Genomic DNA, 27,931 nt, shown 5'->3' with positions numbered 1-27,931 from the left:
CTTCAATTTACAGACCCCTTTCAAGAGTCAAACCCTGCTTTGAAATAACACCCCTTTTTGTCAGTGATGATACATAAATAGACCCTCAAATCTGCACATATACTCATTTTAGGCATGAAAAATGTATAAATGAGTGTCTTTCAGTTTATATTCGTGCACAATTACTACTGAAACTGCACCGTTTGGGAAAGAAGTTGTCTTTTTGGGAATAATTTTACGCCATTTTTTTTTTCAAATTGGGATTCTTCTCTGGGGGAAAAAGCCTTTATTCTGCACTAATTTAAGGCAAACAATATCACTGTACCAGAACCATGATATTTCTATCATAACCTTAAGATCTTAAACACAAAAGTATTCATTAAAATCTTGTATCTGTAAACACCCCAACCAGAATAAAAAATCAACTAACTCATTTCTAGACTCCATTTTCATTATATCAAACGATTTTGTGTAGTATATTGTTGACCTATGACTGTCTGTTATGTTGTTTGCCATCAATGCCTCATAATGGTTGAACTCTGTGTCCATGTACAGAAAAATTATCTAAAATAATAAAATATGAGGAAATTATAACATACATGTATATATATATGCAAAATTGCTTAAATATAACCCTAATTAACATGTATCCAGTCATTATATTATGTAATAATTAAACAAAAGGCTTCTAAATCAATATTGCCCACCTATAATTTTTGTGTAGTTGAATATTTTTGCTGTTTGATTCCTAATAATGTGTTTTTAATATGCCATTCAAAGTCCTGTCTACTATCTATCATAGTTTCTGCCAAAATCTTAAGATTTTGAATAAAATCAGTAATTCTATAAGGAACCTTAATTTATACAAGATATCATAAGGATGATTCAATCCAATGTTAGATGAAGCTGGTTAAGAAGTTTTAGAGGAGAAGATCTTTACAAAGATGATGACAGAACACCAGTGAATGCTGAGTAATGGAGCGATTAAGCTCTGATTGATTTTTTTTGTTGTAAAATTCATCTATCAAGCTCATTCTTTTTTGTTTTCTTGATGCCTTATTTAAAGTTCCTCTCTATGTATATGTTACACTCTCAAACATGTCCCCTCCCCTACCCCCCCCCAAAAAAAAAAATAATCAAAGAGCTGAATAGCTCTGAGGGGAAAGACGGCCCTTGTTTCTATTTAATTATTTTTTTTGGAAAAGGGGGGGGGGGGGTATCTTTTGATAGTCTTCATATAAAGAATGAAAAAAAGAACAGATAGAACATGTAGAAAGGTTGACGATATTATCCTTCACTGGTTATTTAAATCATTCTCCGAGATGGTGCACTAATTACACATTGGTATTTGTTAAATTTAAACATAATAATGTTTGCTGTAGATGATTCAAACATCAACATGCAATACTTTAATTTGTAGGTGAACAACTTTCATTTGAAGTAAACAAAAGATCGTGGGGATACATGATATATCCCTGCTTCTGCGTAGTGTGGCATTCCAAGAATGACGTCACTATAAAATACAATGTAGGTTAGATATATTTAGAATATCTCGTCATACTGATTTTTCCGGATTGTAAAAGAAACATAAACGGTTTAAAGGAGAGCTCAAGATACGATAATTTCGTGAGAAACAGAAGGGAAATGTGTAAAAAGGTGTTTAAAGTCAAACTATTCATTTCTGGGTCTCCTTCTCTTCAATCTTAGTAAGATTTCTTGAGGGGTTTTCCACATTATAACCAGGTGCTCCGCAGGGCGCAGCTTTAAACGACCGCAGAGGTCGAACCCTGAACAGTTGGAGCAAGTATGGACAAAACATTCAAGCGTGATACAGCTCTGAATTTGGATTGTGATCAAATTTTTGACATTACATGTTTTTTTTTTACACAAAACAAATGTCATGATTTTACAAATCAATTAAAGATTTCTTCTTCAAACTTTTTAAATCTAAAATAAATAGTTGACACACCATAGGTTTCTGACACAGAATGAATGTGATCTAATGAACTTAAAAGTTTTTTTTTTGCCTTTGAGCAATTCACTATGCTGTTGAATATTAATCCTCTCAAAAAAATGTTTGAAGAAATTTTTTTTTTTATTTATGAAATCTGAAATGAGAAAAATTTAAACCCCCCCCCCCCCCCCTTTTTTTTCACATCCCCGCTTCCCTTTTTCCAAAACTGATATTAATTCAAATTTCTAATGGAGTTTGCAACAATAACTACTCTTTTAAATACATCATAAAATATTAAAATGTAAAATAAAGTGTTTGTTATCACTGAATGGTAAAGATTGGTTGGTAGTAAAAGTGAATATACATTGTTTATTGGATAAAACAATAAAAAAAACTTCATCAGCAACATTTTATATTGGCAAATTTCCAATGAAGTTATTTACATAAAGTTATTGGCAAATAAAAATAGAAAATGACATCATAGTCATGTCTGGCAAATGTCCAACATACATTATCTAAAAACATTTTAGATAAGATAAGGAAAAAAGCTTCATCAGCAACATTTTATATTGGCAAATTTTCAATGAAGTTATTTACATAAAGTTATTGGCAAATAAAAATAGAAAATGACATCATAGTCATGTCTGGCAAATTTCCAACATATATTATCAACTATTATTCTATACAAAGAAAGATAACTCCAATTGAAAATTAATTGCTATTGCACAATATTGTGCAATTAGATATTTCTTGCTATTGTGCAATACTGTGCAATTGAAAATTTTTTGCTATTGCACAATACTTGATATGGAATCCTGATTTGGACCAACTTGAAAACTGGGCCCATAATCAAAAATCAAAGTACATATTTAGATAAAGCATATCAAATAAGCCCAAGAATTTAATTTTTTTTTAAATCAAACTTAAGTTTAATTTTGGACCCTTTGGACCTTAATGTAGACCAATTTGAAAACTGGACCAAAAATTAAGAATCTACATACACAGTTAGATTTGGCATATCAAAGAACCCCAATTATTCAATTTTTAATGAAAACAAACAAAGTTTAATTTTGGACCCCAATTTGGACTAACTTGAAAACTAGGCCAATAATTAAAAATCTAAGTACATTTTTAGATTCAGCATATCAAAGAACCCCAAGGATTTAATTTTTGTTAAAATCAAACTAAGTTTAATTTTAGACCCTTTGGACCTTAATGTAGACCAATTTGAAAACGGGACCAAAAATTAAGAATCTACATACATAGTTAGATTCGGCATATCAAAGAACCCCAATTATTCAATTTTTGATGAAATCACACAAAGTTCAATTTTGGACCCTTTGGGCCCCTTATTCTGTTGGGACCAAAACTCCCAAAATCAATACCAACCTTCCTTATATGGTCATAAACCTTGTGTTTAAATTTCATAGATTTCTATTTACTTATACTAACGTTATGGTGCGAAAACCAAGAAAAATGCTTATTTGGGTCCCTTTTTGGCCCCTAATTCCTAAACTGTTGGGACCTAAACTCCCAAAATCAATACCAACCTTCCTTTTGTAGTCATTAACATTGTGTTTAAATTTCATTGATTTCTATTTACTTAAACTAAAGTTATTGTGCGAAAACCAAGAATAATGCTTATTTGGGCCCTTTTTTGGCCCCTAATTCCTAAACTGTTGAAACCAAAACTCCCAAAATCAATCCCAACCGTTCTTTTGTGGTCATAAACCTTGTGTCAAAATTTCATAGATTTCTATTAACTTAAACTAAAGTTATAGTGCGAAAACCAAGAAAATGCTTATTTGGGCCCTTTTTGGCCCCTAATTCCTAAAATGTTGGGACCAAAACTCCCAAAATCAATACCAACCTTCCTTTTGTGGTCATAAACCTTGTGTTAAAATTTCATAGATTTCCATTCACTTTTACTAAAGTTAGAGTGCGAAAACTAAAAGTATTCGGACGTCGACGACGACGACGCCAACGTGATAGCAATATACGACGAAAAATTTTTCAAATTTTGCGGTCGTATAAAAACGAAATGAATGATGTGAGGGAATGTCACTATGGTCAACCCCATAGGGGATTGACGGCTTGAAGCCGTCTTCCCCAAAAAATGTGTCAAATACTCTCAAATGATTGTATCTCTCAAACTTGTCATTAACTTCCCAATTTACCCAAACACTCTGATAATTGTTATTTGTCAAAACTTGTAGACTTAAGTTAGGACACAAAAAATTCAAGCTTGATACTGTTTGAATTTGGATAGTGTTAATATTTTTTCGACATATTATAGGTTTCGGACACTAAATTAAATTTTAATTTTGGACTCTTCAAACCTTAATATGAAATAATTTGAAAATTGAGCCCGAAATAAAAATTTTAAATGCACAATTAGATTTTAGCTTATTAAACAGCCGCAATAATTCAGTCCTAGATGAAATCAAACAAAGTTTTATTTTGGACCCTTGGAACCTCATTCAAATAGCAATATAAGACAATAACCCCAAAAATCAAAGACTTTAAATTAATCCAATTGCAATTGGTTAAAAGATTTGTATACATTTTCAATAGGTTTCCTGTGTTGTTTTTGCACATGCAATATTGTGCTATTGCACATGTTGCACAATTAACAAATTGTATAAAATTTTCATTTAATCATTCTTCTTTCTTTTGGTACCTCATTTATAAAATTTAAAGAAGGATGAATGGAATTACATCAGTTTAAAGATGTCTGATTGGGGATGAAAAATCTTTGTATTGTGCTACCTTAAGCGGGAAATATAAAAGAGGTATTCTGATCCCGGTAAAACGGGACTCATCGTCAGCTGTCTGAAGCGTGAATCCCGGTAAATTGGGACTCATCTGCGAAAGGGTTAAAGGGCAATAACTCCTTAAGGGGTCAATTGACAATTTTGATCATATTAACTTTTATGTAGATCTTAATTGGCTGAACATTTTTACTGCTACAGTTTATCTTTATCAATAATAAAATCAAGATATTAATCAATTAACAGCTGTACCATTTGATAAGCCCATGGCTTTTTCAATAAAGTTCAATAACTTCTAAATGTTGTATCAGAAATTTATAAAAAAAAATAAAGGGAGGTTATCTTAATAGAAATAAATCAGTCATCAAAGTTTAATGACAACTGTTCTATGCAAATTTATGATATTGTCCAAAACCTTGAAAATCACCCCGCTTTTATGAATAAAATCTTATAACTTGGAAATGTAAAATCTAAAATTTATAAAAATCAAAAGGGAGCTCACAACAAAAGATATCAACCATTTACCAAATTTTCATAAATATGTCTGAAAACTAGAAAATACCCTTTTTTTTGTAATGAATAAAACTCCATAAATTGGAAATATACCGGAAGTCGAAAATTTATAACATAAAAAAAAGAGCTTATGTCAATAGATATAAACAATTCACCAAAGTTTCTAGTACCTAATGCCACTATTAGCAGATTTTGAACTTCTTACAAACCAGCTTAAAACATATTAACTTACCTCTGTCCCCATGCAAACAATACCTAGACTCTTAGGAACAAACACAGAGTGCCAACATTCTGATAAAAGCTGTGATCCAATCTGTCCAAGTACCTGCTTTTTTAAATGTTTTTCTATCCAAGGGGTTTTGGCGTCATCATTATCATCTTGCATCTTTAATGCATCTTTTTTCACCTATTAACACACAAACAAACAAAAATTATATTAGGCACAAAACTGGGGAAGGGCCCAGTAGAACCTCACCCTTCCCCAGTTTCTTAGCCTCATACAAAAAAGTAGCTGATTTCTCAGTTGCCAACCCTACTAAAACTAGTTATGCCATAAATTTGAATTGATTTTGCTACACAATGGTGTATGACACGACTACCATTGATGTTGTCGGCATCATTTATAGCATATTTTTTTTCTGAGACAAGTGTCTGTCGACATTGACCTAATATTGTATATTACTTGCTCTGTTTTGTCATCTGGACAGAAATAATAATTTTTCGTCTTCTCACTGTCAGTCAGCATGGTCAGGAGTACTACTTGTACAAGTAATTTTTCTTTACTTGGAGAAGTTAAGGCCACACCAATTTCATTCCTTGTTCGATGGACCCGCCCGCACCTATTTTTTCAAACAGAATTTTTTTATTTTTTTTATATTCCCGCTTCCCGCATCCGGAAATGTAATCGTGTCCATTTCCAGCACCGTTTGTTTTTGTAAATATTATAAACAGATATTTGCACTTGTTTTTATAATCACAATCTAACATATATTTATAACGATTTTAAACATATAAGCACCCAAGTACACTGTGTCAATGTCTGTGATAATATTTGATTCAGCATGAACCCCATTTATCCCAAATGGGAGTGCTCCGATATTAATAGAAAACAGAGGAAAATACATGTACAGAACAAAACATTGGTTTCCTTCCCCCTTACTTAGATTCCCTATCAAAATATGTTCGTTGTTAGAAATAAACTTCAAAGAACTTTGGAAAGAAATGCCTTCAACTGCAATATGCTGGCGATACAAAACTATCCATACCCCCTGCATGTTTGTGCACCTGTCCTGATTGACTCAGGGGCCTGTCGTTCAGCAGTTAGATATCGTTCGTTGATGTTCATAAATATTATTTGGTATTTTCCCGTTTGTATATATATAAATTAGATCGTTGGTTTTCCTGTTCGAATTGTGTACACTTATAATTTTGGGGTCCCTTATAGCTTGCTGTTTGGTCTGGGTCAAGGCTCTGCCGTACGTACTATGACCTGTATTTGCTATTATCCCTTTATTTATTGGTATTCCTAAATGAAAGATTTTGTACACACAGATGATCAAGTACACGATAATGACAAAATTATTTTCATTTACCTGTGTAGGATATGACTTTTCACAAAAGTGATGATTTTCTGTAAATTGTTTAATATTTCACAGTGGTATCTTACTTTGAATTTGTTTAAACATGTTTATTTACTTTTGACCTTAATTATTTATCATTTATAAATTTATTAACTATGAATTAGCATTCAGTTATCGAAGATCAAATTTATTCGTTCATTGTGTTTTAATTTGCATAACTTTGAGTTAAGCCTTCCAATTGATCAATTGATATTTTATAGTGTGTTTTTCTATGTTGTGATGTTATACTATTGTTTCAGAAAAGGGAGAGGGTGTCGGTACCATTAACATTAACAATGTTTGCACCTGTCCTGAAGTCATGAATCTGATGAACAGTAGTTGTTGTCTGTTTATGTAGTTTCTCATTTCTCGTTTTTATATCGATTAGACTGTTGGTTTTCCCGTTTGAATGGTTTTACATTACTAATTTTTGGGGCCCTTTATAGCTTGCTGTTGCTTGACCTTTAATGGTTTACTTTTATAAATTGTTATCTGGATGGAGAGTTGTTTCATTGGCACTCATACCACATCTTCCTATATCTATTAAACTTACTAGATAAACCTAAGGGTTATTTAGCCAAGTTTGGTTTTATTTGGCCCAGTAATTACAGAGGTGAGGATTTTTGTAAAATTTAATGAACAAAGACAGACACCAAGTGATGAGAATTGTTCATTTACCTATTTTGGCCCAGGTGAGCTAAAAATATATGCTTCAAATCATAACAGGACATGAATCATACACATGATAGAACCACTATTTTATTGAGAGTAAATTGCACTCTTCTCCTCACCTCAGCCAGCATTAACAACAAACAGGATCTTCCTTCTTCGGATTTATGTATATGTTGATAAAATCTTACATCAGGAATACATCCAACAGACTTATTCCTTATCTTTATAGAAATCTTTCGGTTATCTCCAATGCTTAAAAAAAAATATGTATATACTATATAGACATGATAGAAGGGAGTTCTAATGTCCCAAAAAATGCAGATATTTCATGTTAAAAATTTATTATAACTTTTTATAAATTTCTTTAAAAATGTTAACTTGAAACCACTTACCATGCTTGCATAGCAAAGGGACGTAACTCTTTAAAATAAATTGATCTGCACTCATTTTTTAAATTGCGAGATATTTACAGATATAAACCTTGAAAACACATGTATAAAAATCAAGCTAAAATAACAAATTTGGGAATGCTGACAAGCGAGGACTCATAAACAAACACCTGGTATTTCCATGTCCCAATGCACATACAACAGAACCAGTTTCAAGTGAGGTAGAAAAACAACAAAATTTATCATAAACTAAACTAGAGGCTCCCACGTGCACACAAGTCAAGGGCCTGTGTCACTCACCTGTATCTAATGTGTTTTTGAAAATCATAACTACTAGTATTTGATAGCCTCATAATGATTGAGGCCATATTTGGTTTAACTTGGCCCAGTAGTTAAACTAAAAGCAGGTCATCCAATTTTAGTCTTACAATAGTTACTGATGAAGACTCCTTATCATTATATTTATCTAAATTAGTTTTCAAGTTTTGACCATTTGATTTTTTTCCTTCAAAATCTTCCCTAAGACTTCTTTAATAAACCCATATGATCTATTTTTAGCCATGTCAGCCATCAGATACATTTTTCAATCAAGACACCACATTTGAAATTGTAGCAAAGATTTTTGAAAATTACAATTTTTGTCATATTGAAATCTTACTTTGCAAAATAGTCAAAATATGGGTACAGCAGTCATCATATTACAATTTTAAAAGGAATAATTTAACAGAACACAAAAACATCTATCTACAAACACATTCATTGATTAGTGTGTCTGCATCAGAAAATTTTATACGTCACATAGATTTGTCGTTCAATGTACATACAAACAATTTTAAAATTTACACAAGGCAATGTTAGCATACAGGGTTAAATAATAAAAAGTATGTAAGAATTTATGTCAGAAATAGACAGAGATTTAAAATAGTCCAAAAGTTCAAAGTGAGAGGGTTAGCGCTATAAAATCCACCATTTTCTACATCTGAAAAGGCCTGTATCAAGCAGAGGCGGATTTAGGGGGGCCATGAGGCTCGGGCCCCCTCCTTTTTGGGAAAAAATTTGGTTGCTTATATAGGGAATCACTGAAGCGTGAACAGAGCGGCCCCCCTTAGAAAGTCAGTGGGCCCCCACTTATAAAAATTCCTGGATCCGCCACTGCCAAGTCAGGAATATGACAGTTCTTGTCCATATTTTTTGATGCGTTTTGTTATTTGATTTTGCCATGTGATTATGGACTTTGGAATTGATTTTCCTCTAAGTTCAGTATTTTTGTGATTTTACTTTTTAAATCATCTCAAAATGACCAAATATGTGTGGAAAAATTTAGGGATCCTTGCTGACAACAGATGTAAAGTCTTGCCAATTAAGGCTATGGGTTGTTCAATACTACATGTTACCTACTCTGGCTGTAGGAAAAAGATTTCTGTAAACTTCATGAACAAACTGGTGAAAACACTTTCCCTTAAAATAACTTCGTCAATTTTATCTCTAATTGGTTCAGGTGGTACTTCCAATGGTAAACCTAACTTTTCTAGGACTTTCTTTATCTCAGCAAGAAATCTCGATGTATTCTTAGACCAATCCAAAAACATTCTGAAAAAAAATATAAATAACACACTGTGAATAATAAAACTATACATATATATACAATTTTGCTGTAATACATATATCATGTATATTGGGAAACTGTAACACATCAGAGAAAATACAATTTTGACTGATTTTGAATTACAAATGTGTACATAGTTTGAAAACTAGAACATGGACCTCACTTTTAAATATGAGACAAAAATGTGAGATTAAGCTAGATTTTGAATGAAGATTACTTATACCAATTTTTTTGAACAAATGCACAAATATTTTTGTTTCAATTAGATAAATAATCAATGAACAGTAAAAAAAAATTAGTTTTTCTAAGGGTCAATAAGCTTATACAGCTATGGAAGAATAAAGTACAAGTTTTAAGTTATTTGTGGTAACGAAATCCCTAACTTAATAATTTACTGTCAAAATTTCATCGATTTCTATTCACTTTTACTAAAGTTAGTGCAAAATCTAAAAGTATTCAGACGATGACGCCGCTGCCAAAGCCAACGTGATAGCAATATACGACGAAAAATTAAAATTTTTGCGGTCGTATAAAAAGTATTAAAAGCTTTTGGTCATTCTTACAATGACAGTTTTGTATTTTACTTAAATTCTTAAATTTTGATCCATAATTAATAAGATATTTCCTAAAAAAAAACTCATGAAAATCCTACTTTTTGGTGGGTAAAAACTTGACCTAAGGATCAGTATACAATTGTTTGAATATTTAGTTTAGTTTAAACATATTTATTTGTTTAAACAGAGAGATTTTAAAATATTTACTTGTTAATGCATATATTCATTTTACAATTAAAGGAAAGGAAATATTATTAGTTACATAGTGTGCTAGTGACCTAATACGGTATATATGGGGTCAGTAAATTCCTGACCCCATATATACCGTATTACGTCACTAGCACTGTAAATAAACAATCAGAGTGACTATGTAACGAATTTATCTTACCGACTATCTTAACGTGTACAATTCAGACTAGTGACCTATCAAAATGAGCAAGTCTTCCAGTTAGCATTAACATGATTAAGAAACTACTTCCTTTGATCCTACAAAAACAGATGCAAACAATGACAACTTGTTAGATTTAAATGTGTTTTATGAATTTATTTCACTTTATCGTCACTTTCTTGTCTGTTGAAACCTTTAAGATTTTTTCTCAGTACAGTTTTGTTTTTCTAAAGGGACGTAACAGAAATAAGCCCCGCCTCCTTGTTACCTTATATGGATTATAAAGGGACGTAACTCCACTACTAACCGTGTATGAAATAAGCCTCGCCTCCCAACTAACCTAATATTAAATATACACAGTTTCCACAAGGACGCTTTAAACCAATCATATTCCTAGAAATGTATAGGAGGTAAGATAAAGCTCATTAACCTAGATGAATTAAGATTTATTGAATTATAATCATTATATTTTTTGACATCATGCAGTCGTTAAGTCAGGAACTTCCTATCCTGTTTAAGTACCAAGCCACTTTGATATTTTGTTTTATTTTATCCCTATGTCTGTGACTTTCGATCTGTCCAACATTGTCAGATTTTTTTTTATGAAAATATTTAAAACCATTTAACATGTTTAAGAAATGTTTATTTGTTTTTATGAAAGAGCATTCCTCAAATATATGTGGAAGTAATTTGCTGTTCTGAAAAAAACAAACCCCAACTATATGTGATTTTAATTACTGTCATCACAAATTATATTGGATTGATCAACTTATTTATGGCTTATTTCACACCTTTTGTTTGTTACCTTATAAGTATACATGTACAAAATGTACTAATAGTTAAAAACTTTGACGAACTATAATTCATTTCATTAACCATGTTAACAATAGCGATATTTATTTAAAACAACAATCAGTTTTTCATATGAATGTAAAATAAAGGAAAATATTTAATAAATACCCGAATGAAGTTATGATAACAGTATTAACTTTTTTATAATTTCAATTTTTTAATAGAATCTATTCTTTCAGTTCTTTCAGTGACAGACATGACTGACACTTTTCTACAATGTATTCTTCCAGTTCTTTTAAGGGCATACGATACAGTTACAGGGGAGGTAATGACATTGCTAACGTAAAATGTCATTTTCGCGACGTCAAACTATGACATATCGGGAAAAGATACATTTTTCGACTATTTTTTATCATTCAAACTGATTTAATCTGAAAACGAGTGCATGGACCCCTATTTTTTAAAAAGACATTTTGTTTCATTTTGCAAGGAGATTATGTGGACCAAATTTTATAAAACTGTAAATAGAGGATTTTTTTAAATTTTCATAAATATACAGCAAAAAAGTACGATGTTTTCTAAATGCATGACCATTTGATAAATATGAGTTATTTCTGAATAAAAAATGCATAATTTTTTAGGATACTTTTAAAATACAAAAATTACAAATTATCTAACAAAAAACAATTTGTGTTTATCTTTTAAAACAAAAAAGTTAAGGTTTTCTTTCAAAGGGGAATATACGACCATAAATCCGAATTCTGAGCAAATATGGACCATAATTTGCTATTGGGCTCGTTTCCTATAACGATAGAAAAGTGATAAAAATGTGTAATACTGTAAGAAAAGTTGTAACTACATCTAAAGATGCCTTTATTTTTATCAACATACAAGTGTATGCTACTCTTCCCTAGAAAAAAAATTGAAATTAACAAATTTCAAAGATTATACGACAGTATTTTTGTGTCGTATCTCCCGTTACTTTTCGCTTCCGAAGTGCATAACGCTGACTGATTTATAGATTATCGTCACCGGCAAATTCGTAACTTTTGCTTTCAAATAATAAAGAACATCGACCAATAAGAATAGTCAGAAGAAAATGCCGAGAACTATAAGTATTTCTGTAGCAGGTGTAAGAACACTAGCGTTACTTTGGTTTCCAATTTCGTAACGCAAATTTTAGATGATGTAATCTGCTTTGTTGTAATAGAATTCTTTATAACAATATGCAAATATGAACTCTCGCGAGATGTTCAAACAGGTAAATCAGAGATGATTTACATTCTAGTTTTGTTCTTCGTAATAATTAAGTTAGAAAATGACGTTATCGTTATGCGTTACATTTTAAACGAAACAGAAGTCCAGTTATTTCCTTTTTTTTTATTAAAATTGTTTTTGTCGTTAAGTTCTAATCATTTCCGGTCATACGTGAAACATGTGACTAACATGTGATCACGCCCTTACAGCCGGATGTATGAAATACTAGGTCTAAACATTGTTTTTGTTTCCAACGGGATGTTAGCAAACATAATCTGTAGACTTGTTTCGTCTTGTTTAAAAAAGGAAAATACAATTTTCAAAGAGATTGCACCGGGGGTCTATTGTTTTTCTTATGTGCATAATGTTACATACAATCTTGTGTGAAAATAAATGCCCAATGACTTGACAAAATCAATTTCAGATTTGACAGACGTTATGACACACTTTGTTTCCTGATAACGATGTAAAGGGTCCTTGGAAAATTCAATCGACATTACGTCTCTTATCATTGTGCCGATGCTCGTTGGATTGATTTTGCTTCAGCAATAAATATTACTGGATATTTTAGGTGAATTAAGATAATTTAATAGAAAATACATGTTAATATACCGTTACACTTGGAATGTACAAAGTTGGTACATTGTATCTTTGTCACAATTTTTAATTATTTTTTTTTATTCATGTTCTGCAAACACTTTTCAGAAACGCAATAAACTTGTCAAAGGAGAAGTAAACTTTTACCATGCATGACTTGAAAGGAAGTACTTTATTGATTTTAGCCCACTAAAGTAGGTTAAAATGTGGAAACCATGTACATGTAGATGGTGTACAGGTCACAAATATCACATGGTGCCTATTTTAAAGATTTTAATTCCAAGTTAAAAGTTTTTTTCTTTACTGGATTTAAAGAATTTTACATTGCCAATGATTTGGAATAAATTGTATATAACTGGAATTTCAAAACCAAATATAATTTTACATTTTTTTGGCTAAAACATCAAGATACAAAGATTATGGTATCCTGTATCAATGAAGAAAATATGGAAATTTCTGAATAAATTGTACTAATTGTTTTCAAAACAAGCACATATTTAGGAGTTTTATAATACTGTTACATTTAAGATGGATTTTAAGAAAAAGTATACTGTTCAGACTATTTTAAGCAGATTTTGCAATAAAATAAAACTAAAAAAATGCTTTCGGTTTCTTATGGTTTCCTGTCGCGTTTAAAAAAAACTTTAATTAAACATTGAAAATAAATTTTAAATATTAACATGAAGCAAGTAACACTAGTAATGGTGTTCATTTATGTCTTTTGAAATATATTGTACAAAATAAAGAAAATAAAGATTGGTTTCCTGTCATGTAAACGGTGAATCAAAATGTATTATTTTTTTCTTGAAAAACTCAATTGTTCCATTAATACTATTCTAACACCAACACAACCCACAGAATAAAAGTTAAAGTTTTAGAACTTATAAAAAAGGATACAAAAAGAAACCAAAGGCCGAATACCAAATTATGGTCCATATACAAAATTTCGACCTCATTTAACTCAAAAAGTAGCACATGAAGGTATATTTTTTATTACATATTTGATTTAAGCAGGCAAAAACTAGCCTATATGGAACTTTTCATCAAACTGTAAATACAGGATCAAAACTGTATTGTATGCCCTTAATACTTTTGTTTTCTTAAGTTGTGTATCTTTAGAATGTCCTCCATATTGTTTTAAACAAGGATTTGTATAGTATTAAACAAGGAATTTGCATACCAGACATACAAATCAAATTTTTGAAATGAAATTGCACTTTATTGAATAAAAACAAGTAATACATTGTATCTTTAATTAATATTCTTTAATATTATTAAAAGTAGTATATAATAACACCATAAAAAGTAGCAAAACACTGTAAAAAATATTTTTTTCTGGATATATCAGTTTGTTTTGGGGATATCAAGTTTAAAAAACATTTTTTCTTGTATTTCTCTGGAAATCGTGGGTAACGGAATAATTTTGCCATGTCAGACGTATGTTTATGGGTCATGATTTCATTGGACTAAAACCCCATGTTGAAACCCCTGTGGTTATTTTAATGTGTATTATTCTCTTATCCGGCGTGACGTAGCAGCTACTTAGATACAGCATCCGGGCATCACTGTAGGTGACGCTTTTCCATCGATACGCTGATCACCCTATATATCCCAGGGGTACTTGATATAATAGAACCTGTTAATTATTAGCAATAAACATTTCTTATCAGGTGACAAGGGGTGTGAAAAAGATAAAAAAAAATCTTTTATCTTTGTCAATTGTCAATCTGAATTAACTATTTTATTTCTGATTAATATTTTTTACTAGATCTACATTGAAGTTCTATGTCAGAATGAAGCATGATGAAGTTGATGCACATGTATATTTTTATATTTATCGAAAATTGAGTTAATCTGATTAAATTTACTTCATACCCTAGGACTATTACTCTAACCATATTATGTCCCAGATTAAAACAAACTTTATATATTGAGTATTATATGTCATTTTAAAAATATTTCGAAAATTTGGTTTCAAAGTCTGGGTAGTCTGGGTACAAGGCAAGCCGTTTTTACAATTGCTTGTATATATTTATTGTACATTTAGAGTTAACCTTTAAAAACATATACTTGTTAAGGTGTCAAATTTTGACTGGTAGATTAATTTGATACAGAAATTTTGGAATACAAGAATCGATCTCACGTACATGCACACACTGACTGAAATAGAACTCACTGCATTTTACACACGCTAAAAGTAAGATACTCGTTTTACGAGAGGTATCTAGCTTCTATACAGATCAAAATGCACCAGTACTACTTATGTGCCACAATTATGAGTTTAGGTGCACAAAAAATTGCAAAATCAACATGTACAATCATTTCTCAAACTGCAGGAACTATGAAATCGGGATGATCTCACGTGTTCGATTTCCGACACTATCACCAAGTATTGAAGTTATAGAAAGGGCTTAAACTTATAACAGTACTGGTATGATTGCCAATTTGAAAACTATCCACTAGAGACCAAATTACATATAAGTTAACAACTATAGGCCATCCTACGGCCTTTAACAATGAGAAAAATCCATAACGCATAGTTGGGCATAAAAGGCACCAAAATGAAAAATGTAAAAAAATCAAAAGAGAAAACTAACGAACTTTTTTAAGAACAAAATAAGAAACGCAAAAAAAATATGATATTCAGCAACAACCACTGAATACAGGCTTTTCCTTTGGACCAGACACACACAAAGTGTGGCAGGGATAAACATTTTTTTCTGGCGTCATTAAGTCTATTTACCTCCTGAACATGACTGTCATGAAGTGTTGAAGTAAGTACATTGTTCTGGAATATTGTTGAAAGGCATATATTGTCAATTCACGGATTTGGCTATACTTTTTGGAACTTTTGGATTATAGCTCTTCATCTTTTATTTAAGCTTTGGATTTTACATATTTTGGCCACGAGCATCACTGAAGAGACATGTATTGTCGAAATATGCATCTGGTGCAGAAAAATTGGTACCGTGAATGTTATTATTAATATGTACTATATAAAACTTTTTTTTTTTAACATGCGTTTTTTTTTTTTTTTTTATTGATGTCCTAAAATCACCTCAATCAATGAATATTCATACACCTTGAGTAATGTCTTCGTTCGCTTTTCTGAATTAACAAATTAACATCAACATTTTATTGTTAATTGATTCGTTTAGGACAAATTCTAGTAGTCTTAATTATCACTGTTATCCTTAACTTCGCACGTATATACCTTTTAATAACCCGTGAGTATGACCAGATGACCAGGTTAATTTATCTTTCTCAACGTTTCTTTGATGTTGACATTTTTATTACCTTACTTAATTTGCACATGACCTCGATTAGGGAAAATTAAACAAGGCATAAGATCACTCACGGTTTTGTTTTCACTGCATATTTTTGTCAAACAGGAATATTCACAAAACTAGATCAAATATATCCCATCTAGCTGATATTCTATTTTTTTTTTTAGATTTTTTTATTCTCAGATTTCTCACACTGTAAGTCCTTCGTTTCTACTACAGTAGAAAGGGAAAAAAATGAAATAATAAGAATGATTTTAATTTATTTTCCTGCAGATTATAATAAAATTACAATGTATATATACAAGAGAGTAATTAAAGATTGACAATTTGTACATGTTGTAGCTGCATTTTTTGTGTTATTAAACGATTAATAATTATTTCAACTTTTCAAGTTAAGCGGATTTTTACAACCTACATCACAACAAGGCTTGACAATATCTACACGAAAAAAACATACACATTCATTCACTAGAAACTTTATTAAAAGTTGTCAATCCGGCCTGTTCTCTTAAAACGATAAGCATGCTAACAATGTTTCACCGCCTTATCAACGGAAATCAGCGTTACTAAGAAAGGGAGAAAACTGATTTTAAAAATGCCCGTATGTTCGGATAACAGAATGGGCTGAATATGTGTATTGGGAGGGAACAGACCTGCTACCAGGCATATATATATGGAACAAACAACCTACCTTTTACCAAGTTTGTCAGCCATCAGACCAGACTCATCAGTCTCACCATTCAGAATTTCTTCGGAAAATTCCATTAAATGTTTTTTTGCCTCCTGGAGGTCTTTGATCGCTTCTCTTTCAAATACTTTAAGTTCATTTTGAAATTTTGGGGCTAATGTTACTTTCTTATTCCAATCAACATCCTCCAGGGAAAAAGTTACATGCTCTTTTGTAAACTTGCAAAGTGACTCTATACACGTCGGTATTTCTCCAGTTTTACTTCTAAGATTCCTACGACTTTTTCTGTCATTTTGTGGAAATATTACCAGTGCAAGTTTAAGCTTTTCTTTTAACTCCAACACAGTAATCGGATTATCTGCAAAAAATAGACCAATATCCATTAATTCTTCTGTTCTGAAGTCAGATGATTTTAGTCGTTTGCTTTCTGGGGATGACAGTTTGCTGCCGTACTGAGACTCTTCTGATGATGACGCTTTTCTTTTATCCATCTTGCATGTATGTATTTATGTATTTGGCGTGTCTGCTCGGCATGGAGTGCGTATGAGGTTTCAGAGGACTGGTTCCCTGTCATTTAATCATTGCCAATGCCAATGAGGAGAAAGGTAACAGAGTAATAGATAAATATTAAAACAAAGAACAATGTCGGATTTTTTTATTTTTTTTTACGGTTAGAATCTAAGTAAAATATGATCAGTAGATTGAGGGAGGATAGGACCTTTATCGGGACTCCGGGATCAGGGGTTTTTAAGCTCGGGATTTCGGGATTGACCCTTTCGGGCTCCGGGAATTTCTTTATTCGAATTTCGATACCTCGGGATTTCGCAACGTTTTTTTTAAGTTCGGGATTTCGTCATGTTTTAAGCCTGGGTTTTCGGGATATGGGCCCCTCATATCCCCCTCTAGACTCTATACGAAAAAATCCCGAAACAAAGAAGATCAAAGAAGTCACAAAAAAACTTTGAACTTTTAATGATAAGTCAATAGTATTTGGTATGAAGTTGTATCAGCATTGAGGGCACATCTCATTTCCACGGCGATTGTTTAGCCATTTAGCTTTAGTAATGCGGGTTCACCACCCTTGTCACCCTTATGAAATTGAATTGTTTGCCCAAAACTTGCTGCAGACTTGCTGCAATTAAGCTTGCGGCAAACAAAAAGTTTGCTGGAACACAGAAAATAGTGTTTGCAGATGTTTGCCGCTACTGACATGACTGAACTGCAAACTTCTGGCAAACATTGCTGCTTTTTGCTGCCAGCTTGCGGGAAGATTGCAGAAACATCAATGTTTGCCGTAAGATTGCCAGCAAGTTTAAAACAATAAAGAATGTTTGCCATAAGATTGCCAGAAAGTTTAAAATAATGAAGAATGTTTGCCGCAAGATTGCAGAAAACTTTGACCATTCTATATGTTTGCCAGAACATTGCAGGAATTACACAAGATTGACTGGGCATGCCTAGTTGGCACTTCCTGGATGCTAACAATTTGAAATTGTGGCTAGGTCATGTTGGTTATGTTTGGAAATGTATTTCACATATGAGAGATCAAGGAGGCATTTTGGTTCAATAATATGGGATAATCAGTATGTGTCATTTTGTATGTACACATGATTCATAGAACTGCATGTTTTAATAAAACAATTAATGTTATCATCATACATAATTAAGTAAGCAACTATACTAAATATATATACATGTATGTGTGAATGAAAAACTTAAGCTATTATAAGTTTGAATGTGTAACTGATGTACTGCACCATCATGATCATGTTTATTAAGATTAAGTTAAATTCTGTAAATTAATGCAATTATTACCTAGCTTTATATACTTAACACACATTTGAGATTTAACCTTTTTCATTTTTTAATACAGGTATATTATGTCATTTGAGAATAACTGTTACTCAAATGCATGTATGTATTTCCTTAAATTTCATGAGTTTGCAAGAATTCTTTCAATGACCGTTTGTATAAAGACAGGAATTGACTTTTTAAAAATGTTGCTGTGCAATTTGAAATAGATGAATTGAATGTGTCTACACACATGCCATTGGTATATGTGTAGTTCCTGCAAGCTTGCGGCAATCAGTGATTATGAACTGTTGGTGTATGTCATATTGCTTTTCGTAAATTGTGATGTTATAAATTAGGCCGTTAGTTTTCAACGTTACATAATTTCGTCAGTATTTTTCATGGTGCCCTTTATAGCTTGTTGTTAGGTGTTTTTTTTGTTAGGTGAGCAAAGTTTTCCGGTTAATAATGGTTACTTTTATAAATTTTTTCTTGGATGGAGAGTTGTCTCATGCCGGGCGCACTCATACCACATCTTCCAATTAATCAATATTGGTGTCTAGCTATAACGTAACGGTACCCAAAATGCACCTATTTAGCAAAAATAGCAGCGGAAATCTTGAACGATTTCCTAGAGACTTAATAATTTGTATTTTTATGATTTGATACTATGCATATCTTTCAACATAGGTAGAAATATTTAGATATGCACAAAACGTTCACAGTATTTATTAACAGATGAAGTGTTTACAAAAAAAGCAAAAGGTACTGAAACGTCATCTTTTTTAAACTATTTTAAAAATGTGTTACAAGCATCAATTTCTTTTAAAATGAAGAGTAAGCATAATGAGGATGTTAATTTTGATGTATGCCTTTTTGTGCTTCTTCGTTACATTTGTTGTTTTTATAGTGATTTTAAGATGATAACACAATGTTGACTGCTGTACCCCTATATTTTTGACATTTTTGCCTGTTGTGTCTGTTTGTTTTGTTCACGCATCGGTGACAATAAAAGGGAATTTGATGCGACTGTCATACAAGTGAGAGGTTTAGCTAGCTTTAAAACCAGGTTCAATCCACCATTTTCTACATAAGAAAATGCCTGTACCAAGTCAGGAATATGACAGTTGTTATCCATTCGTTTGATGTGTATGAATTTTTGATTTTGCCATTTGATTGGGACTTTCCTTTTTGAATTTTCCTTGGAGTTCAGTATTTTTGTGATTTTACTATGGACTAATATCCAATTGTTCAAAATATCGGAAGAAATTAAACAAAAGCTCTGTTATTTTACTTTTAACGATGCGAATTTAAACATGGATGCAATTTAATTGGGTACTCCTAATTTCAGAATCATTGATGGTTTGTAGGTCAGTTTAGACCATTTTTCTGTGATTCCATATGGATTCAAAAATAAATTGGTGAAACCATGCATATAGTAAATAGTGATACATCTACAAAATAAACATATACTGAAAACTTTTGTCTGAAGCATAAATAAACGTAGGTTAAAAAACTGTCAAAATAGGTGCAATTTGTGTACCCTGACGTTAAGACAGGCGAGTAATGGTCAATTAAAATTGTTTTTGGCTTACGTTTACATTTATGTAAGATGGAGCTAAAGGAACATCAGCATCTAAAATGTGTACGGATTGATTGTTTAGTCTTAGATGCATGATTTTTTATTAGTTGTTAGTGGCTTTGAACTAGCTGTCAGATAACTGCGAGTACTCTCAGATCTTTTTGTGTCGGGATGTATAAGTACCCGGCCACGTCTACTTGTAGTTTTGTCCATCTGATGAGTTAAGCATTTTTCAACTGATTTTTATAGTTCGTTCTTATGCTGTACTGTTATACCACTGTCCCAGGTTAGGGGGAGGGTTGGGATCCCGCTAACATATTTAACCCCGCCACATTATTTATGTATGTGCCTGTCCCAAGTCAGTTTGTTTATGTGTTACATATTTGTTTTTCGTTCATTTTTTTACATAAATAAGGCCGTTAGTTTTCTCGTTTGAATTGTTTTACATTGTCTTATCGGGGCCTATTATAGCTGACTATGCGGTATGGGCTTTGCTCATTGTTGAAGGCCATACGGTGACCTATAGTTGTTAATGTCTGTGTCATTTTGGTCTTTTGTGGATAGTTGTCTCATTGGCAATCATACCACATCTTCTTTTTTATATGTAGTAGACACACTGGGCATTAGTTTAAGCTATACTATACCCCAATGGCATTGCCTGGGCGGTGCTGGGGAAAGATTTTCACTCTTATGGGTAGTTGCCTTTTTGTTGGTTTTCTAGGCTTTTATGATGGTTTATCGTGTTTTTTTTTTTGCTTAATGAAGCACCTATTTATGTTGGAAAGCACATCTTAAAGTTAGCCAAGGCCTTTAAGATGAAAATGACACCTTGTATAGACCAATAATATGTTCAGTTTGGTGCCTAGGGTGAAAAATCCGGGGTTGGTATGGTCAATATTGGCGTCTGACTATCCAAATTGGGGGTAGGGGTCGATTAAATATTTTTTTGGCTTACGTTCACATATTTTAGTATACGTAAAGGTTCAGGGATATAGAAGACACCCTAAGTATTAGTTTGGACTATAATATTCCCCAATGGCATGCATGGGCAGTGCTGGGGGAAGATTTTGACTCTTATGGGTAGTTGCCTTTATGTTAGTTTTCTAGGCTTTTATGATGGTTTATCGTGTTTTCGGAATTCCGCTTAATGCCCTTTTATGTGTTATCCCATCAACACTTTCGACAGGCTTATAGTATAATACTTCAGGTACACATCGCTTGTATCTCAATTGCAGACCAAAGGCGACTTACATACACCCAAATCTGATGTCAATCTTTTGAAACATGCTTGGTATATATGCTGAGGTTACCAACATCAATATGTATGTGTTAGTATTTCCGAATTAGACTTTTTACCGGATTTGTAATCACATAAGCAACACGACGGGTGCCACATGTGGAGCAGGATCTGCTATAGTCTGTTTCCCGGCCGTTATTGAAATTAATATTTGTATATTCCGAAGGCATACTGAATGTTTTACGGAGGGGACCAACCTAGATCTTCTAACTTTCCCGGAGCACCTGAGATCACCCCTAGTTTTTTGGTGGGGTTCGTGTTGTTTATTCTTTAGTTTTCTATGTTGTGTTATGTGTACTATTGTTTGTCTGTTTGTCTTTTTCATTTTTAGCCATGGCGTTGTATGTTTGTTTTAGATTTATGAGTTTGACTATCCCTTTGGTATCTTTCGTCCCTCTTTTAGGTGACCAGAGTTAAATTTTAGCATATAACAAAAGTTCCAGTTGGGAACTTTCCTTAAGTAATATTTTATCCTTTGTGAAGGAAATTTCTTATAGCATTGGATGGCATATTATATAAGGAAAGTTCCCAAATGGAACTTTTGTTGTATGCTAAAACTTTCTTTAGAAACAAATATTATTGGGGAACTTATATTCTTTCACACATGTGCTGTTAGATGTTTCGAGGGTTTAATAGGCCACAGGTATGGTGCTTAATGTGCTGTAAGATGTAGTAGGTATGTTTAACAGATTTATGTTTGTCTCTAATATTTAATTAACTGTGCATTTGTATTCAGATATCGCAGATCAAATTTATTCGTTCATTGTTTAATCATAGGTTTTTTGATTGAGTTAAGTCTGCCAATTGATATTTTATCGTATGTTTTTCTTTGTTGTGATGTTATGCTATTGTTTCAGAAAAAGGGAGAAGGTTTAGATCCATTAAAACGTTTAATCCCGCTGCAAATGTTTGCACCTGTCCTAAGTCAGGAATCTGATGTACAGTAGTTGTCGTTTGTTTATGTAATATATTCGTGTTTCTCGTTTCTCGTTTTGTTTATATAGATTAGACCGTTGGTTTTCCCGTTTGAATGGTTTTACACTAGTAATTTTGGGGCCCTTTATAGCTTGTTGTTCGGTGTGAGCCAAGGCTCCGTGTTGAAGGCCGTACTTTAACCTATAATGGTTTACTTTTTAAATTGTTATTTGTATGGAGAGTTGTCTCATTGGCACTCACACCACATCTTCCTATATCTATTTACATAGTCTTCAACGCCAGGGTAGTGCTCCACTATTAATGGTGGAAAATACAAGAAACTGAACTGAACTACTAACATCATGATGTACATTGCCCTTGGTTAAAGTTGTTTTTTTTATCACCAATGATAAACCTTGAACGCGGTAAAATGGTAAGGTCCAATGTCATGCAGTTGACATAAAAAACTTATCTGTGCATTTCAGGACCACAAGACGCTGCTGGAGGAATTATTAGAGCTTTCTTACAAATTGACGAAAGGTACGAACGAACGTAAAGGGAGCACGTATTTCATTTTCACAATAACAATTACGAGTCTTTGTTTTTTCCGGTAAAACAGCGATCTTTTCTAGATCAAGTTTATCTTTCAAAAATAAGCATATCGCAAATAATACACGCTTTTAATATAAGAAAACAAAGAAAAATAGTATAAAATACACTTGCGTCCGATACGTTACTTACGTAAACCACGAGTACACACATTTCCGCGGGAATAGTTTTAGCACGAGTTATACGATTAAAATTTTAATGGCATTATTGAAAAGTTCACACTATTAACAAGTATAAAATGGGGAAAAAAAGAATAAAAACAAACCTGCAAGTTATGGGAGCAACCATTGACATCAAAAGAAGGAGTGTTAGTTTTTGTTTTTTGTTTTTGACCTTTCTTGATGTAACACAGAAGGATGTTATGCACCTTATATACCACATGTACCCGGGTTGATGTAACACAGGAGGATGTTATACACCTAATATACCACATGTACTCTGGTGGATGTAACACAGGAGGATGTTATACACCTTATATACCACATGTACCCACGTTTATGCAACCCAAGAGGATGTTATACACCCTATATACCACATGTATCCTGGTGGATGTAACGCAGGAGGATGTTATACACCTTTAATATATACCACATGTACCCTGGTTGATGTAACACAGGAGGCTGTTACACACCTTATATACCACATGTACCCGGTTGATGTAACTCAGGAGGATGTTATACACCTTATATACCACATGTACCCTGGTTGATGTAACACAGAAGGATGTTATACACCTTATATACCACATGTACTCTGGTGGATGTAACACAGGAGGATGATATACACCTTATATACCACATGTACCCCGGTTGATATAACACCGGAGGATGTTATACACCTTATATACCACATGTACCCTGGTTGATGTAACACAGGAGGATGTTATACACCTTATATACCACATGTACCACGGTTGATGTAACTCAGGAGAATGTTATACACCTTATATACCACATGTACCCGGGTTGATGTAACACCGGAGGATGTTATACACCTTATATACCACATGTATCCTGGTGGATGTAACACAGGAGGATGTTATACACCTTATATACCACATGTACCCCGGTTGATGTAACTCAGGAGGATGTTATACACCTTATATACCACATGTACCCTGGTTGATATAACTCAGGAGGATGTTATACACCTTATATACCACATGTACCCTGGTTGATGTAACACAGGAGGATGTTATACACGTTACATACAACATGTACCCTGGTTGATGTAACACAGGAGGATGTTATACACCTTACATACCACATGTACCCTGGTTGATGTAACACAGGAGGATGTTATACACCTTACATACATCAACCCGGGTCGATGTAACACAGGAGGATGTTATACACCTTATATACCACATGTACCCCGGTTGATGTAACACAGGAGGATGTTATACACCTTATATACCACATGTATCCTGGTTGATATAACACCGGAGGATGTTATACACCTTATATACCACATGTACCCGGGTTAATGTAACGCAGGAGGATGTTATACACCCTATATACCACATGTACCCTGGTTGATGTAACACCGGAGGATGTTATACACCTTATATACCACATGTACCCTGGTTGATGTAACACAGGAGGATGTTATACACCTTACATACACCAACCCGGGTCGATGTAACACAGGAGGATGTTAAACACCTTATATACCACATTTATCCTGGTGGATGTAACACAGGAGGATGTTATACACCTTATAAACCACATGTACCCGGGTTGATGTAACGCAGGAGGATGTTATACACCTTATATACCACATGTACCCTGGTTGATGTCACACAAAAGGATGTTATACACCTTATATACCACATGTATCCTGTACTTGGGTTGATGTAACACAGGAGGATGTTATACACCTTATATACCACATATACTCTGGTGGATGTGATACACCTTATATACCAAATGTATCCTGGTTGATGTACATAGTACTATCTTACTACACCAAAAAAAAAAACCAATTATACCTAGCATGTTTCAATAGATATGACATCATAGTACTATCTTACTACACCATAAAAACCAATTATACCAAGCATGTTTCATTAGATAGACCATCTAACATTTGGTTTTGAAGTTTGGTTGTACCTGTAGAAAACTTATTTCAAACGGGATAGCACATCCTCATTTTTACGGAAATGTTGTTAACCGTGCCCGGAAATTTAGAAATGATCCATGTAAACTTGTCCCTCCTTTAAATAAACTTATTCTAAAAGATTACCTATTCAACACTGTAATAAGATCATTGAATATTGTTTTTATTGGTATAAATATTGATTTTGTTATCAGTAAATTAAAAGCTAACTAAATATTACTAGTATGTGATATACATATACATATTCATGGATCTACAATCTGTCGATACCTGTAACTTGGTATTGCACAAGGTCATGTTTTTGTCTGGCTGTTTATGACGTCTTTACACTAAATCAATTGGATGTTGGATGTGTAAGGATTGATAGTTTAGTCTTAGATGCATGATTTTTGTATTAGTTGTTAGTGGCTTTGAACTAGCTGTCAGATAACTGCGAGTACTCTCAGATCTGTTCATTGCGTCTTTTTGTGTCGGGATGCATAAGTTCTCGGCCACGTCTACTTGTATTTTTGTCCATCTGATGAGTTAAGCTTTTTTCAACTGATTTTTATAGTTCGTTCTTATGTTGTACTGTTATACCACTGTCCAAGGTTAGGAAGAGGATTGGGATCCCTTTAACATGTTTAACCCTGCCACATTATTTATGTATGTGCCTGTCCCAAGTCAGGAGCCTGTAATTCAGTGGTTGTCGTTTGTTTATGTGTTACATATTTGTTTTTCGTTCATTTTTTTACATAAATAAGGCCGTTAGTTTTCTCGTTTAAATTGTTTTACAGTGTCTTATCGGGGCCTATTATAGCTGACTATGCGGTATGGGCTTTGCTCATTGTTGAAGTCCGTATGGTGACCTATAGTTGTTAATGTCTGTGTCATTTTGGTCGTTTGTGGATAGTTGTCTCATTCGCAATCATACCACATCTTCTTTTTTATACACTGTCATTTGTAACATCCACCAGAGACCTGTATTATGTAAGGTGTACTACACCATCATATGTAACATCTACCAGAGACCTGTATGATTTAAGGTGTACTACACTCTGATATGTTACATCTACCAGGGACCTGTATTATTAACTAGAGGCTCTCAAGAGCCTGTGTCGCTCACCTTGGTCTATGTGCATATTAAACAATGGACACAGATAAATTCATGACAAAATTGTGTTTTGGTGATGGTGATGTATTTGTAGATCTTTCATTACTGAACATTCTTGTTGCTACAATTATCTCTATCTATAATGAACTTGGCACAGTAATTGCAGTGGAAAACATTTTCTAAATATTTACAAAAATGGATGAAAATTGGTAAAATTTACTATAAAGGGCAATAACTCCTTAAGGGGTCAATTGACAATTTTGGTCATGTTAATTTATTTGTAGATCTTACTTTGCTGAACATTATTGCTGTTTACAGTTTATCTCTATCTATATTAATATTCAAGATAATAACCAAAATCTGCAAAATTTCCTTAAAACTACTAATTCGGGGGCAGCAACCCAACAACAGGTTGTCCAATTTGCCTGAAAATTTCAGGGCAGATAGATCTTGACCTGATAAACAAATTTACCTATGACAGATTTGCTCTAAATGCTTTGGTTTTAGAGTTATAAGCCAAAATCTACATTTTACCCCTATGTTCTATTTTAGCTATGGCAGCCATCTTGGTTGGTTGGCAGGATCACGCCACACATTTTTTTAACAAGATACCCTAATGATGATTGTGGCCAAGTTTGGATTAATTTGGCCCAGTAGTTTCAGAGGAGAAGATTTTTGTAAACACATGAAACAATAACAAAAATTTAAGAAAAATGGTTAAAAATTGCCTATTAAGGGCAATTACTCCTTAAGGGGTCAACTGACAATTTTGGTGATGTTGACTTATTTGTAGATCTTACTTTGCTGAACATTATCGCTGTTTTCAGATAAATCTTGACTTGATAAAAAATATTAATCCATGTCAGATTTGCTCTAAATGCTTTCGTTTCAGAGTTATAAGCCAAAATCTTCATTTAACCCCTATGTTCTATTTTTAGCCATAGAGGCCATCTTGGTTTGTTGACCGGGTCACTGAAAACATTTTTTAAACTAGTTACCCCAATGATGATTGTGGTCAAGTTTGGTTAAATTTGGCCCATTAGTTTCAGAGGAGAAGATTTTTGTAAAAGTTAACGACGACAGACGACGGACCAGGGACACCAAGTGATGAGAAAAGCTCACTTGGCCCTTTAGGCCAGGTGAGCTAAAAATAGATGTTTCTCATTGCTTTTAACCGTATAAGAATGATTTTATGTGCATCGAATTAGTAATCAAACGATTTACCGTAGTTTCACTCACATTGTTGAAATTCTTTTTCTTTAACTAACGAGTACACGTACAATGCATGTGTTGTCAATCTCTAGCTAGGGGTTAAATTGAAGTTCACATGAATACAGATTTAAAGAGGTCGACTCATTCACTTGCAAGTGAATAACTAATTATCAATGTTTCTTAGCGCAATTTGACAAAATTGAACCTTTTTGGCTGCAAAAAGCGAATTGTTATTTCACTTTCATTAT

General features: G+C 32.9%; 1 protein-coding gene across 1 annotated transcript; it reads right to left on the bottom strand.

Annotated features, from left to right (window-relative positions):
- Positions 1-114: 114 nt before the first annotated feature.
- On the bottom strand, positions 115-17,665 carry LOC134699008 (uncharacterized). The gene is made up of 5 exons (XM_063560701.1): positions 17,070-17,665; positions 9,296-9,487; positions 7,628-7,760; positions 5,450-5,623; positions 115-543 (listed from the first exon to the last, which is right to left on the bottom strand). The coding sequence occupies exons 1-5, from the start codon at positions 17,555-17,557 to the stop codon at positions 340-342; spliced, it is 1,191 nt and encodes a 396-aa protein (XP_063416771.1). The 5' UTR covers positions 17,558-17,665; the 3' UTR covers positions 115-339.
- Positions 17,666-27,931: the final 10,266 nt, after the last annotated feature.

Source organism: Mytilus trossulus, unplaced genomic scaffold, assembly GCF_036588685.1.
Source record: "Mytilus trossulus isolate FHL-02 unplaced genomic scaffold, PNRI_Mtr1.1.1.hap1 h1tg000024l__unscaffolded, whole genome shotgun sequence".
In the NCBI taxonomy this organism is placed as follows: Eukaryota; Metazoa; Mollusca; class Bivalvia; order Mytilida; family Mytilidae; genus Mytilus; species Mytilus trossulus.
This window is presented reverse-complemented; position numbering and strand designations above follow the sequence as displayed.

Coding starts and splice junctions, on each gene's coding strand:
- LOC134699008 (XM_063560701.1), bottom strand. CDS start 17,557: ATGGATAAAAGAAAAGCGTCATCATCAGAAGAGTCTCAGTACGGCAGC. Junction 9,488..17,069: donor GCTGACAAACTTGGTAAAAG/GTAGGTTGTTTG, acceptor ATTTTTTTTCAG/AATGTTTTTGGATTGGTCTA. Junction 7,761..9,295: donor ATCTTTTTCCTACAGCCAGA/GTAGGTAACATG, acceptor TTTTTTTTTAAG/CATTGGAGATAACCGAAAGA.